The sequence below is a fragment of the Lygodium microphyllum genome, chromosome 18, assembly GCF_053477565.2.
Source record: "Lygodium microphyllum isolate KBCC chromosome 18, Lygodium_microphyllum_v1.1.10, whole genome shotgun sequence".
In the NCBI taxonomy this organism is placed as follows: domain Eukaryota; kingdom Viridiplantae; phylum Streptophyta; class Polypodiopsida; order Schizaeales; family Lygodiaceae; genus Lygodium; species Lygodium microphyllum.
Window position 1 is genome coordinate 80,092,421 of NC_141152.1, and position 15,216 is coordinate 80,107,636.

Consider the following 15,216-nt stretch of genomic DNA (forward strand, 5'->3'; position numbering starts at 1 on the left):
TCCTCTTCCTTCTCTTCTACCCTTTTCTTCTCACAAACCACAAATTACAATGAAACGTCCTAAATTTGCAGGATGGGCAGAGGTGGAGGTTATCACAGATGAAAGTAAAAATTGGGCCTCCGGTGGGTCAAAGATATGGAGGTGCAAGCATTGCAGCAATGTTTACAAAGGAAGTGCTCCACGGTTGAAAGTCCATCTCTTGAACATTCTCGAGCAAGGAATTGCTGCTTGTAATAGTGACATCCTAGACAATGTGATTGTTGTGGTGGGCAGAGATCCAGAGGCCTTCCATCGGGTAAAAAGGTCTCAGTTGGGAATTAAAAGAGAAGAGGAAAATGTTTATATGAGGCAGCCCCCTTCTACTACAGATTCATCTCCCAATGTTGGGTCATCTAGAGCTACAACTCAGCTACATTCTATTACATCTCCCTCTCCAAATGCCAATGTAAGTGCAAATGTATCTTGCCTCTCTGATTCTCAAAGCATGTTGTAGCGGAACTTTGATTTTCCAGTCGCTTTGTTGTAGGCAGACACGAGAGTTTATCGATTCACCTCCCAGCCATGCTAAGGAAGATGCAGGAAGAAGCGCATATGGTTCATGTGGAATAGATTGGTCACTAAATGGCTCCTCCATCTTATTATTTAAGACTAGAGTATCCATATCACCCAGCTTCTTTCTTAGCTTGCTTACATGGAAAACTGGATATGTTTTACTACCAGCAGGTAGTTGGAGCTTGTAAGCCTGTTCTCTCACCCTCTTAAGTATTGTGAAAGGACCCAAATACATGGGCAAAAGCTTTGGACACATTCCCATTTTCATGGTTTTAGTTTGTCCAAGCACTTTAAGATAGACCAATTCTCCTTCTTCAAAGGAGATGTCTCTTCAGTGAGGATCTGCATAAGCTCTAGTCTTGAGCTTTCTTAATATTTTCTTGAGAAAATTTTAACATACTATTCATATCCTCCAAAAAATCTTTTGCTGTCCCTAAACCTTTTCCTTATGCAGTCCTACTGCATGAGGAGCTCTGGGCTGAAATGCATACATTAGTATAAATGGACTATATCGAGTGGAAGAGTGTTTGGCACTATTATATGCAAACTCTGCTATCGGTAAATACTCTTCCCAATTAGTTTGCCTTTTACTTACATATGCTCTCAACATATCTTCAAGGATTTGGTTTACCCTTTCAGTTTTGCCCATCAGTTTGCGGGTGCTCCACCGTGCTTATGCTAAGTTTAGTATCCAATTTCCTAAATACTGTACGCCAAAATTGACTATCAAATTTTCTATTCCGATCAGAAACTATATTTGCCGGAAGGCCATATAATTGGTATATGTTCTCTATGAACAATCTAGCCAATTTTGGTGTTTTAACATTAGTTGAAGTTGGAATAAACCTAGCCATTTTGGTTAACCTATCCACAATCACCCACATAGAGTCGTGCCCCCTCTGTGTCCTAGGTAACCCGACAATAAAGTCCATGGAGATACTCTCGCATTTTCTCGAAGGAATCTCTAATGGGTGGAGAAGTCCTTCCGTTTTCAATCTTTCAGCTTTATTAACCTGGCACTTATTACATTTGACCACATAGTCAAGGACGTCCTTATTCATTCCAGGCCAATAGAACCGTGTTTTAATAAGATTGTTTCCCTTTAAGTTGGTTCATCATTGGAACAACTATCTTAGCATAATCTTGAATGAATCTACGATAAAATCCAGATAAACCTAGGAAGATCTGCAGCTCTTCGAGATTCCTTGGAGATGGCCATTCAATAATTACCCTTACTTTTTTTGGATCCATCTTGATTCTCTCTTTCGAGATAATATGTCCCAAATATTTGACCTCTTATGTGAAGAATTCACATTTAGTTTTCTTTGCATAAAGGGAATGGGTTCATAATAATTGGAATACTAAGCGTAAGTGTTCCAAATATTCTTTTGTTGATTTACTAAAGATCAAGATATCATCCAAGATGACTACTACAAAGCATCCTAGATAGAGCCGCAACGCACTATTCATCAGCTTCATAAATGTAGCTGGTGCATTTGTGAGGCCAAAAGGCATCACCAAAAAGTCATAATGCCCATATCTAATACGAAATGCCGTCTTAGGAACATCTTGGGCCTTAATTCTTACTTGGTGATAGCCTGATCTTAAGTCAAATCTTTGTGAAGAATTTTGCCCCTTGTAATTGATCAAAAAGATCTTTCATTTTGGGCATAGGAAATTTGGTAAAGCCCAAGGTGAATTCCTAGGTTGTATAAACCCCTTATCAAGGTAATCCTTGATTTGTCTTTTGATTTCTTGGTGTTGTGTTTCACTTAGCCTCTAAGGTGGTTTAGAAACAGGGTGTGTATCCCTATCTATGTCAATTGGGTGATTTATATCACCCCTATCTGGTGGAAGGCCACTAGGTAAGTCAGATGGACCATAACATTCAACTCATAAGCATAAGAAGATTGCTGCTTTATATTACAAGAAGTTAAAGTATCCTGTACAAGGAGAGACCATAACATGTATACCTCACAAGTTTCCTTCTTCATTAACTTCTGTATTTCAAGGAAACACATCAAAGGGTTATAAGATACTTCATGTTCACCTTGATTCACAAAAGTCTTACCATCCCTTTCAAATTCCAGTGTATTATGATGATGACTACGCTTTAAGGATGGTTCCAATCCCCATAGCCACTCCCTCCCTGGAGCGATATCGGCCCTTTCCATATTCATTATTTGGAAATCAAGCTTATCTTTATATCCTTGGATCTTAATTTCCAAATTGGATACCATTGTATCCCATTTTTTGTTATCCTGACCTCGCATCATATACGAACAATATAGTGATGCTCACTCTCTTGTTGGAGAAGTTTCAACTTTTTAACAAGTGCATAACTTATGAAATTGTGGGTGGCAAAGTCATCAATGATGACTCTTACCCTCTTCTCACCTATCGATCCATGCACTCTAAGTAAATCATGTGGCCCGAAGGTAGGTTGCCATATGGAAGTTGACATACAACACCTGTGTTGTACATCCTTGGGCAAGACCTCTAAATCTCAAGGTCTATACTATATGGATTTGTTTCTCTTTTCCCTTGCCCTTGTCCTTATCCTTTCCTTTATCTTTCCCCTTCTTTCTTTGAGGGCAATTCCAAGTAGCATGGTTAGGGGATAGGCAATTGAAACACAGCCTTTCTTTTTTGGCCTTATCAAAGTCATCTTGGCTTAGCTTCGGCCGTACATGTTGTCTCTTTTCAAAGGGCTATTTCTTACCCTTGAGGAATGGCATTTTCCTTTTGGATTTGCCTACAAATTTTGAGACCTCAATTTCCTTACTCTTGGGCTCTGTGTCAGTGGGACTAGTGAGTGCACTTGGACACGTATTATCTTCATTGGTTAATGCAAATTTAATTTCCTCTTCAAGCCTCTTAGGTGAACTCCTTTTCACTTCCTTTTTACAGGCCTTATCTAGTCTCATCTTGGTGAGAATCTTGTCTGCTATGTGTTGAGGGATCACCTTACATGTGGCAACTTGCCCCCCCTCCATCCCCCCCCCTCCCCTCCCCTCCCCCAAAACATCTTGAAAAGATGTTAAAGAAGCCGGGCCATAGCACTTGTGTAGTGCTTCCCACAATACTGGCATGTCCAATGGTGGGAGTTGGACTTCTTTGTGTCCTTCTCCATATGGATGGCATGCAAGTTGAAGGCCCCATGCTTGTTGTGTACCATGATGCCGAGGCATCGAGGTGAGGTCCAATGGAGAGAAGAGAGTCAAAACTTATCACTTTGGAGTCCAATCACGATGATGCTTGAAGAGGAAGGGGATGGGAGAAAGAGGAGAGAGTGAGAGCTTTAGAGGCTTGAAGAGAGATAGAGTGGGGGGATGATACTTAAAGAGGGAGGGGATAGGGGAAAGAAGAGATGATACTTAAAGAGGGAGGAGATGGGAGCTTGATGCTTGGAGACGAGGGAGGAATGAGTCTTGAGAAGAGAGTGAGACTTACGAGAGGATGCAAATGAGCCCCAAGTCTAACACCCATCCCTTTTTGTCAAACATTGCCTTGCGAAAATGTGCCAAAATCGTTCTACATAGCCTCTTTCCGCAGAATGAATGGCCAAAATGTGCCCAAAATCAGATACGGATCCATACAAGTACGTATGGTACAATCCATACAATATGGATCCATTCATACGACATACAAAGGCAACCATGTTACAAGAGATTCATTAAATGGTTTGTAGTGGTCGCTAGACTATTGCCTGATTAATGAACCAAATTAGAGAAGAAAGCTTTTGAAGTTCCAAAGTTCTATATCAACAAAGGACCTGTTTTGATTATACCTAATTTCTCCAAATCTTTCTTTATGGAATGTAATGCTTCAAGAGACTGCAATGGTGCAGTCTTAAACCAGGAATGGCATTTACTTGCTCATGCAAGTAAAAGGTTGCAAAATGCAAAAAAAAAAGCTACTATCTATGAAAAGGAGTTAATGGCCATCATTCAAGCTTTAAAAGATTGGAGACACTATCTTTTTTGTAAAAATTTTCTCATCAAGACGGACCATGACAATCTAAGACATTTACTCAACCAACCAAAGATTTCTGAGAAGCATATTTGATGGGCTAATTATTTAGCTCAGTTTAACTTTTAGATATTATATATTTTTGGAAAGCAAAGTGAGGTAGCTAATGCCCTGTCTAGAAGACCTCAAATTCATACAGTGTCAATGATTCATGATATAGATTTCACTAGTACAAGGGACATCTATGCTTTTAATGAAGACTTTAAAATTATTTGGGAGAGTTTATAACTTGGTAAAAAGGAAAACTCTTATGTTATCAAAGATGGATTTCTTTTGATAGAGAATAAGTTGTGTATTACTAAAGATTTCAAGCCTAAAGTAATGGAAGAATATCATGCTACTTCTTATATGGCTCATTGTGGTATTTTTGCCACAATCAAGGCATTTGAAATGTATTTCTTTTGGCCAAGTCTTTGACGAGACATTGAAAATTTTGTTAGAGAATTCTTGTATTTCAAAAGATAAAGTTTGATCACCAAAAGTCTACAAGGTTTTTGCAACCATTACCAATTACTAGCCAAGCTTGGGAAAGCATTGCTATGGATTTTATCTTTGACTTACCAAAATCAGCAAATAGCAATGATGGCATACAGATTATTATTGATAGGTTCAGCAAGCAGACTCATTTCATTCCACTCAAGAAGATTATCAAATCTCAACATATGTCTAAACTATTTATTCAACAAATCTTCAAGCATCATGGGTTGCCATAATCTATGAGGGGTGATAGAGATCCACAAACCACTAGTCTCTTTTGGCATACTCTTTTTGAAAATTTGGTTACAAAGCTTACTTTTTTTTCTTATTATTATCCTTAAATAGATTTTCAAAGTGAGATGGTCAATCTCACAATATTGGATATGTTGAAGTGCTATTGCCATAAGCCAACCAATGATGGAAAAAGTATTTATCATTGGCAGAATATGTCTATGATAACACGCTTTATACTTCTACAGGTAAAGCACCATTTGAGTTCATATATAAAATACCACTCTTACTACCTATTCTCAAAACAAAGGAGGAGATATTTCACGTTGATGAGCTTGTGTGATATGCACAGAGCTTTTGCCTAAGCTAGACGAGCTATCCAAAGATCTTAAGAAAAACAAAAGAAAGTAGCAAATAAGCATCAAATACACTTGATTTTACAAGGAGATTAGGTATGGTTGAAATTTAACAAAGCTCGTCTAAGAAGCTCTAACAAGCCTTTATTCCAAGTCACTAAGCTCGCAACAAGAAATTATGGGCCATTTCAAGTCACTGAAAAGATTAATGATGTTTGTTACAGGTTACAACTTCTAGAGCATTGAAGAATTCACAATGCATTTCATATCCATCTTCTAAAGCTTTATGAAGACCCTCCACCATTGGAACCTACTATAGAGGATCCACCTGAAGTAGATGAACATGAAGAGATGCTTCAACCAAAGCAAATAGTCTTTCATATGATCAGGAAACAAGAAACATTTCTAAAAAATTCATTTTTAAATTTAAGAATTACTCTCATTTAGATTCTAAATGGATATCAGAAGAGTATTTTAAAGACTATTCAAAAGTACTTGTAGCTTATAAAGAAGTTGTGTAGGACTCAAAATACTTCCAAGCAATGTCTTGAGGACAAGACTAATTTCAAGAGAAAGAGATGTAACCAACCTTTTGTATATCAATTGTTACTAAGACATATTGGCTCAATGGTTCAAATTAATTTGATACTCGTATACTTTGCATGGCAATTTATATTATTTGAGTCTTTCAAAAATATTATTTAAATGTTTATCTTTCTATTCAAAGGGCAGCCGATGACCAAAAGACCCTATAATTATACTTGGGTCGTCATTGACGAGATACCCAAGAGAAATTAAAAGTTTTGTTAGGCAGTCAAATTGACCAAAAAGCTCAAATGACTAAGGCTTTTACACTCCGCAAAGAAACATGTTTGTTTTGTGCTATGAGCTCAGTACATGGGCAAAGAGACATGGATATAAAACACAAAGGCATGTATGCTTCAAGGGAGGGTTCATTCTGCTCGATCACATAGAGCTATTATTGAGGGGGATAGGACACATGGAAAAAGGATTTATTGTTGCTTTGTGGATTTTCGCAAAGCATTCGATACAGTGACCCATGCAATGACTATAGGGGGTATTGGCACTCCAGATGATCTACAATGGGGAATTTATGCCTTGTATGATTTACAATGGGGAATTTATGCCTTGAAAGCTCTGAGCTAGAGCGTTCAAAATACACTTTTAGCCCTAAGTAAACTCTTGCATCAAGACCTTCAGTAGTACTAAATCAAGAAAATCTTCAAATCTATCCATCCTGTCTCATTGGAATAGCTACAGGTAAGAGACGGCACCTAGGTAAAGAGATCTCTGCTTATCAAAGCTATGGAGTGCATTATTCAACATGTACAACGTGTATTACAATAATGATCTGCTATGGATTAGTCCATAAAAGACCTCCAAGAACTCAAAGACTAGCCCACCTCTTCAATCTATAATGTCAAACGTCTGTTGAGATCATTGGTAGCTGCCAAAGGAAAAAAGGTATGGACAGTCTGTATGGGAGGAGAGATTTGAGATGAAAAAGGATGAATTTTTTCTTCACATACAAGAGGAATGGAAAAAATACTTCCATATGAGTTCTGACATGATGGATAGTACCATCGAGGTGAAGCAAGGGCACTCATTTTCACCTACTCTATTTGGTATTTATTTCAATGAGCTCTCAAATAATGTAGATAGGTAAGGGGGACCACGTGCGAGCTTGGCAAGCATTTTGATACTCATCTCGTTGTATGGAGATGATGTGGTATTGATCGCAGACTCTCTTGAGAGCTTGTAGAGATATAAGGATGCATTGCAAGCATTTTGCATGGATAGGGGATTGACAATGAACCTTCCAAAGATGAAGGTAATGGTTTAATACTACACAATCTTGGGTGACTTGAATGGGGCATCATTTTACTCTTGGAGGTGATGCACAGCAATGCACGGGATCTCGAATGGACATCAACTGGCTACGTGGGGCAAAGGCTTCACAACTTAGCATCATCTTCCAAACCCCTCCTCAATGGATGCTACCGAAGGATGTGATCCGGTGGCCACTTGCCCAAACATCTATTACCCCCCTCATATGCTAGAGGTCTATCATGGGGGAATGGAGTTTACCCTCTAGACCCGTGGTAAAGGAGATGTGCAAGCCCCATAGTTTCTCCTCCTCAACTTCCCCCACGCCAAACAGGAGCATGTTTTGCAACTACTAGCCTTATCCATGAGTTTTCACCTTGCATCCTAGAATGTGAAGAGTCTCCACTATAGTGGGACACGTGGTCCTAGGAAGTTGATTGTCAGGCAAGAGCTATAGCTAGCCCTTGACAGACCCGTTGATATCTTCATTCTTCAGGAGCATAAGCTTTTCCCCACCCAGGCCAATAGGGTGGGGAAGGTACTCCGAGGGAGATCACACCCCCTATTGGGAGCACTCTATTAGTGCCTCCGGCAAGAGTGGAGGATTTTGCACTTCTATTGGTCCGATTTTTGTTGGCATGTTGTGAGACCATATGACGATTGTGGCAAGAAAGGTGTTATGGGTAAGGTTCGATGTGGGGGAGTCTTGTCTTGGGGTCCTTAACATCTATACTTCTTTGGAGATTCATGCACGCACCAATTTCTAGATGGAGATTGCAGCAAGTCTCCCCATGGTTGACCCTTGGATTGTTGGAGGTTTTCAAGGCATAGCAGAGGAGCACAAGGCATGGGAGATTTTCCCTCTTCTTGTGGGTGCGGCGCACGAGAGCTTGGAGCCTTGGAGGGACCCCACCTTCCAAAGGCAAGGCGGCTCGTTAGAGTTTTCGTGGGGTTATAGGTGGCTGGGTAGAGGTTCGCACATGCGCCAGGAGTTTCACGCAGACACTAGCTTCTGGATGGAGGTTGCTACAAGTCTCCCCACGGTTGACTCTTGGATTGTTGGAGGTTTCCAAGGCATGGCAAAGGAGGAGGAGGCATGGGAGATTTTCCTTCTTGCAGTGAGTGCACAAGGTGCTATAAGGATCCCCACCTTCCACAAGCAAGATAGTTCACTGGAGTTTCCCTGGTGTTACAGGTGGTTGGGTGGCAATGGACAGGTTTTATGTTGGGGAGTCTGCATGCTCCAAAGGAGGGAAGGTTGGGCAGTTGGCTGGGACCACCGTCTTGGATCATTGTCCAGTGCTACTCACGCTGGATGCTCCTACTTCTGCACCAGACACTCTCTCCTGTTGTATTCCATTTTCGACCTATGGACTGGAGGAGGTAGATTGAGCAACTCAGCACCAAGGATTGGGCAGGGGGTGGCCAGATTGCAGAGGAGGTGGTAGAGGTTCTAGGGGAGTTGAGCAGGATTTGCCAGGAGGCAGTCTTTCAGGCTCAGCAGTAGTGCTAGGAGTAGGAGAGTGCACTTCGAAGAGACTTAGCAGTCATCCAGAGATTGTTCCAGGAGGCACCTGCAGATCCCACCTTGCACATGCACGAGCTTAGAGCACGGGCAGCCCTCGGGGGACCACAGGATAAGCGCTAAGAGTTCTCGCTCTGCACCTCAACAGCATTCTAGGTATGGAAGGGAGACATGATATGCAGAGAGTTCTTCCAGGCGCATGAGCCATGTACCGTGGGAGACCAAATCTGAAACTTTCATGACCAGCATGGGAGGGTATGCTCTTGCTCGAAGGTGATGGAGCTCACTATGGTCTTCTACAGACAGCTTCTTCAGCAGGAGGCAGTATCAAACAGGATGCTCTGATGTAGGCAGCAAGTGTGGGAGTGCATCATGCCCCTTGTGACCAAGGTGATTGGACAGGCAGCCCTTGAGCCATTCACCGTGAAGGAACTAGCTGAAGCATTGCACACACAAGATGGGCAAAAATGCCCCAGAGAGGATGTTCTGTCTAAAGCCTTCTTCACCACTTTTTGGGAGGTGGTGAAGGATCCCCTGCTCCAAGCCTTTCAAGAGATTTTCAGCTCAGGTAGAATGCAGGGCAGCTTGTCGATAGGACTAGTCAATCTCCTCCCCAAAGGGGCAGGCTGCTTGGAGCTCTCCCAATGGCGGCCAATCACCTTGTTTCCAGTAGCCTATAAGGCCTTGGCCAAGATAATTGGCAATAGGCTTCGCCCCATTCTCCCAGACATCATCCATGACACAGAGACACATTTCATCCAGGATAAGAGCATCCTAGTCAACATCTTTACCTTCTTTGAGGCCATTGAGTGAGCTCAACATAGCAGCCACCAGAGGATAACAGTGCTTCTATTGGATTTCGAGAAGGCCTATGACAGGGTCAACTAGGACTTTTTGGAAGGTACTATGTCATGATTGGGCTTCCCCCAAGAGTGGATCAGAGGTGTATCTGCTCTGTACAGGTCAGCCACCAGCAAGGTACTCATAGGAGGCGGGAGAGGGGAGGAGTTTCGTTTGGAGAGGTTGGTTCAACAAGGCTGCCCTCTAGCCCCCTACCTCTTCCTACTCTTTGCAAAGGTGATGTCCTACTTTCTCCGCTCGAAGGTGAGCGGTGTGCATGGCCTAAAGCTTCCAACGAGAGAGGAGACAGAGCTGGTGGACTCTTGAGTATGCAAATGACATGGCCCTTTGTGTGGACGATGAGGTGATGCTAGAGAGGGTGAGATTGGCACTAGAGGTATTCTACACAGTTACAGGGGCAAGAATCAACTGGCAAAAGTCAATTGGGTTTCTCACAGGTCCACAATCTAGCACTAAGTTGGGTATCCACTTGGGCTTCAAATGGGTGAGTAGGGGACAAACCGTCCGTTATCTTGGTTTCGAGGTGAGCCTCAACATTATTACCCCAACCCAACAATTCCTCAGAGTACTTAACTCCATAAGAAAGGCACATCTTGATGCAGGAAGACATGGATTGGGCACCCTCACACAATAGGCACTGGGCAGAACACAACATTACTAAGGCTTTTTGACAGACCTGGCAACACTTGTCAGATAGCTAGAGGCCACGAAGGGTGTCTTATGTCCTATGGCTAGTGGCACATGGAGGCTTGGCAATTGGGAGTTGGCTGGTTCAAATGTAGGAGGATGGAGTTTGCAACCATTGTTCAATGCAGTGCTTGGAAACCCCAAAGCATCGCCTCTAGTCTTGTGCGACACCTCTGGTTTATTTAAGGTGGAGACCAGCATGTTGCATTCTTCATTGTGCGATACCTAGCTCTTGGGTTTTGTTTCCTGTGGAGCTATTTGCTGGTAAGCTGTTCGCCAAGGCTGCTACCTACTACTATATGAGACAAAGATGCATGATATTATTCTTCTTATCGAGGCAAGTGCCTATGTTGTGGTCAACTTGGGCTATCCATCCATAGGTATTAGAGCTGATAGCTGTGGTTAGAGGTATAGGGAGATTATTGGGAACCTCATAGTTTGGCACATCTGGAAGGCACGTTGTTAGTTGGTTTTGAGTGGGGAGTGTTTGCCTACACGAGACTTTGGCAGAGCTTTAGACATGGATTATCCACCCACTCTGCAGCCGATGGGATCAGGTGTAGGGTGACTCTCGATGTTATGTCCTTGGACATCGAGATGGATGCTAGTAGCATTGGTCATAGTGGTCATGAAGTAACTTAGTGCGAATGCACTAAGGATGCTTCGAGGCTAGAGTAGCAAAGTCGTATTTATAGGACTCAAAGGCCCTACTGTATGAAAATAGATAAGAGGGAAGAGAGATGAAGCATCCAAGAGCACACACACACAAAAGAAATGGAGACTTGAGAACATAGAGAGAGAGGGCTAAAATCTTCTTCTTCTTCTTCCACTCAAGAATTAAGTCTACAACATGATAAAAGACTAATATGGAAGTACCACAATATATGTATGCGCAGTCACTCAGTGTGCAGCCTCTAGGCAAGAAGAGGTGGTACAATGAATGTGTCATAATCAAGGATGGACTACATGGGTATAGTCGAGTTGTAGAATCACTAGCATATCCTCATGTTGGTCACCTAACACGCTAGTGAATAATATTATGCCACATCACCAAGGCACAAAGTAGATGTCAACTCATGTAGAGCTCGACATCTCAACATTGTACATATTCATCGTGTGATCACCACTCTTGGACTTTTGGCACGTTGACCGACGCATTGTACACTGGGAGGGTGTGGGTTGGTTGTATGGGATGCCAACCCTTGGGATGTGGTCGCGGCCTAAAGTGTTGCTAGCTCCCAAGCTCGGGGGTGAGTCCATTTGGCTCTACAACTAGGAGGTGAGTTTGATGTCCAATCCCTTTTATGTGGAGTTTGGCTTGTTCGCACTTCATTGTAAAGTCTTCTGAGTATTATAACTAGCCCCTTTTTTCTTGCAAACAAAATGCATGATACTGATACTTTGGATCTTTGGGATTTCCAAATTGCTGGTCAGAGAGGTTGCATTCATCAAAGTGCACATTGTGATTATAGGACTATCTTCTTAGATCTATGCCTCAGTTTAGTCTGTATTTTGGCATGAGTACTGTGGACTATTCCTTGCGATGTATAATTGACACTCCATCTTCAATTACATGATGTCGACTTTGCATGGCATTGCTTTCTTGAGGGCATTCAACATGTCATAAGAGATTATGTCAAATATTATGTGGACCTCATATTTAGTTCTTGCCCCTTGCAATGTGGTCAAAATCTGCAATCAGACTCCTTTATGCCAATGTTCATGGAATTTTAATGGAAAACTAAGAGGCACAAGAAGGGTATAAGATTATTGGCTATGCAGAAGGTCTGGCTTGAATGTTTTGAATATTCATATTTATGTCTTTGATCATAAATTGGCCTTATTATAGAAGCTTGTGGAAGGACAGCGAGCTTGGACTGAAATGTTGGCTGCTTAGTGCATTGCTCCTCATACAAAAGCTTTCGAAAATCAGATTATTTTTGCAGAGGATTGGATTCTAGGGTACTTTCAAGGCTCCCTTGTGTCATATCTGTTTGCAAATGCCTTGCTTGCATCCTGGAAAGAAATTATTTCTTGCATAAAATGGATTGGCAGGTCTGATGCAATGGCCAATGCCCTTCCTCAGGAGAGCTTGCACTGAAGTATACTATTCAACACTCATTGGCTCTTGTTGAGCCCTGGAAGGCATAGTTTTGGCTATTAAAGGAAATTAGAAGGTAGTGTACTCACTTATGAGTGCAATGGTATGTCTTTCCCTGAAGCTCAGCATATCTATCGTTTGAGGCATCATGATCGACCGTCGTGGACTATTCGTGATATGCTGCAGCCTGATTTATGGGCGCCTCCTCTGAAAATTGAAGATAGGCTGAAAGGTTGGAGCATTCCATACAATGATAAAGATTATCCTATTCATGGATTGAATGCTTGTTCCTACAACCTCCACCTTGGATTTCAGCACAAGGCACATGCAAATGCACTTTTGAATCATACAGCTTGCTTGCTCCATGTACCTGTCATAGGTGTGGAGCCTGTGTGTGTGTGTGTGTGTGTGTGTGTGTGTGTGTGTGTGTTCTATTTCATATTTAAGAATGTTCTGCAGGTAATCGATGAATGCTTTGTCCTTAATTATAATAATTTGAAAAACAATTTTTGATTTTCATTGCTGCCTGGACAAGAACTCTGCCTTGGGTCAACTAACTATTGTCATAGACATGAAGTATCAAGCCCAAAAGACGTGACTCATGTTTTGGCCTTCTATTTTCTCAGGAGAATAGTTGGGATAGCCCACGTCGAAGATTTTGAATCAATACAAGATCCTGACGTGCGTGCAGGATGTGAACGACGGGCCCTGAAGGCAGCCAAAACGATAATGAAGGAACGGCGATCGCTCTCATCAATTGGGGAAGTCATTGATTTGGTTAGGAGCTGTTAGCACTCGCAATATGGTACGACCGGCTCAATATGATTGCAAATCATCCACCCTCTCGGAAACTACATATCAATCCTCTTATCAAAATCATGAGCCCCATCGAGGCAAATTCCTAAGCACCTTTACCATCAAAATGTCAAGGCTGGGATATGGAGGTTGCAACCCATCAAAGGGCCTCGCTTTTAATGTAAGCAGGTTTGGATGAGACAAGTAGTATTATGTTCATCCATATCCGTTCATTAAGAATATGGAGTTTTACTATAGCCCTTGAAAAAGGAAATCTGGGTTGCCTGATAGATCATGTTTGATATAGAAATTTGAGGCTTGAAATTTCTGAAGAATACAAGATAAAGCAGTTTTCAAGCTTTGAAGTATGCAAGATAAAGTTGAAAAGTTTTGAAGCTTTGTAAGTATACAAGATAAAGTTGAAGTATTAAAGCAATTGCAATGTTTCAAGGGAATTAAACTATGGCACAAATGTAACTTACTCAATCATAGCCCAAAAGTACAACTAGGTGAAATCACCAAGATGAAGGTAGCTAGAAAGAAAGGCAAATGGGTAGCTTATCGAGGTGGTAATACCCTTCGCAGTAGAGTTTAGAAAGCCTTAGCACTAAGTTGCTTTTGGGTCAGTTATGTATTTAGCAACTCTTATAGTGTTACTTGGTTTTGTAAGAAAGGCAAATGGGTAGCTTATCGAGGTGGTAATACCCTTCGCAATAGAGTTTAGAAAGCCTTAGCACTAAGTTGCTTTTGGGTCAGTTATGTATTTAGCAACTCTTAAAGCTTTACTTGGTTTTGTTTTTGCGCCAATGGTACCTTGAGGTGGGTTCCTTTTTATGCCAATGGCAACTTGAAGTGGGTAGCAAAATTAAAACCTATTGTAAATCTCTTTGTCCTATTCACATTTGAGTCATCTAAAACAATGTTAACACACACACACACACACACACACTCTCTCTCTCTCTCTCTCTCTCTCTCTCTCTCTCTCAACACCTTGTACTACGTGGTATTGTTGAACATTGTTGATTGAATCAATTAAGGTCCTTGAAGAGCCAACTTTGTTAAAAATCAAGTTACCTCTTTTTATGTGTTGCTCAATCAAGTCAACCCCCCCTTTCCCCTTACCCTAATCTAAAATGCCTCCTTTGAGGGTTGTCATTATTTCCATTCTTGTAATTAATTCATTGTTAGTGCCCATTAGATATAGGCGTGCATTCTTTCTATGTGTGGAAACTTGGTTTCCCTAATTTTTGCCATGTTATAGGTCAAGTTTGTAGGCAAATCATCAAGAAGTTAATAAAAAGCTCCATTAAGTCATGGGATAACAAGATGTGGTTATGATTCTTGAACAATCCTCTATTGCGTCAAGCTAATCATGCAAGTCATTCATACATGGATGTTACCAAGATACCTATTATAGAGATGCTACACTAAGGCCTAACTAGACTTAAAAAATAAAACAATCATTTATGGCACATTCAAATGCTCTTTTACTTTCTATCATAAGCTACACTTTGTAGTGTTTGGTACACCATATACATTTAACTAGCTAATGCTAGCTACAATGTAACATGTATTGCAAGCATATAGTTTGGTAGTCAATGGGGTAAAATAGCAATTAGTACAAGCCTACATACTAGCTATTCAGTAGGTACCTACTTAGGTTTTAATAAGTGATTGACTAGTCACTAGATAGTCATCATCTAGGTAGCTAAAACCACGTATCAACTAAAAGCTACCTACATCGTAGCTAA

General features: G+C 41.4%; 1 protein-coding gene across 2 annotated transcripts in view; it reads left to right on the top strand.

The window, feature by feature from the left end:
* LOC148021065 (methylthioribose-1-phosphate isomerase-like) overlaps positions 1-14,265 on the top strand; it is a 158,827-nt gene extending 144,562 nt beyond the window's left edge. The window contains exon 13 of one of the 2 annotated variants that reach the window (XM_087698920.1): positions 13,297-14,265. In XM_087698920.1, coding sequence (XP_087555046.1) covers positions 13,297-13,332 — 36 coding nt within the window. In that variant the 3' untranslated portion in view covers positions 13,333-14,265. The remainder of the gene's footprint in view (positions 1-13,296) is intronic. The other variant, XM_087698919.1, reaches the window with a different exon arrangement.
* The last annotated feature ends 951 nt before the right edge of the window (positions 14,266-15,216 follow it).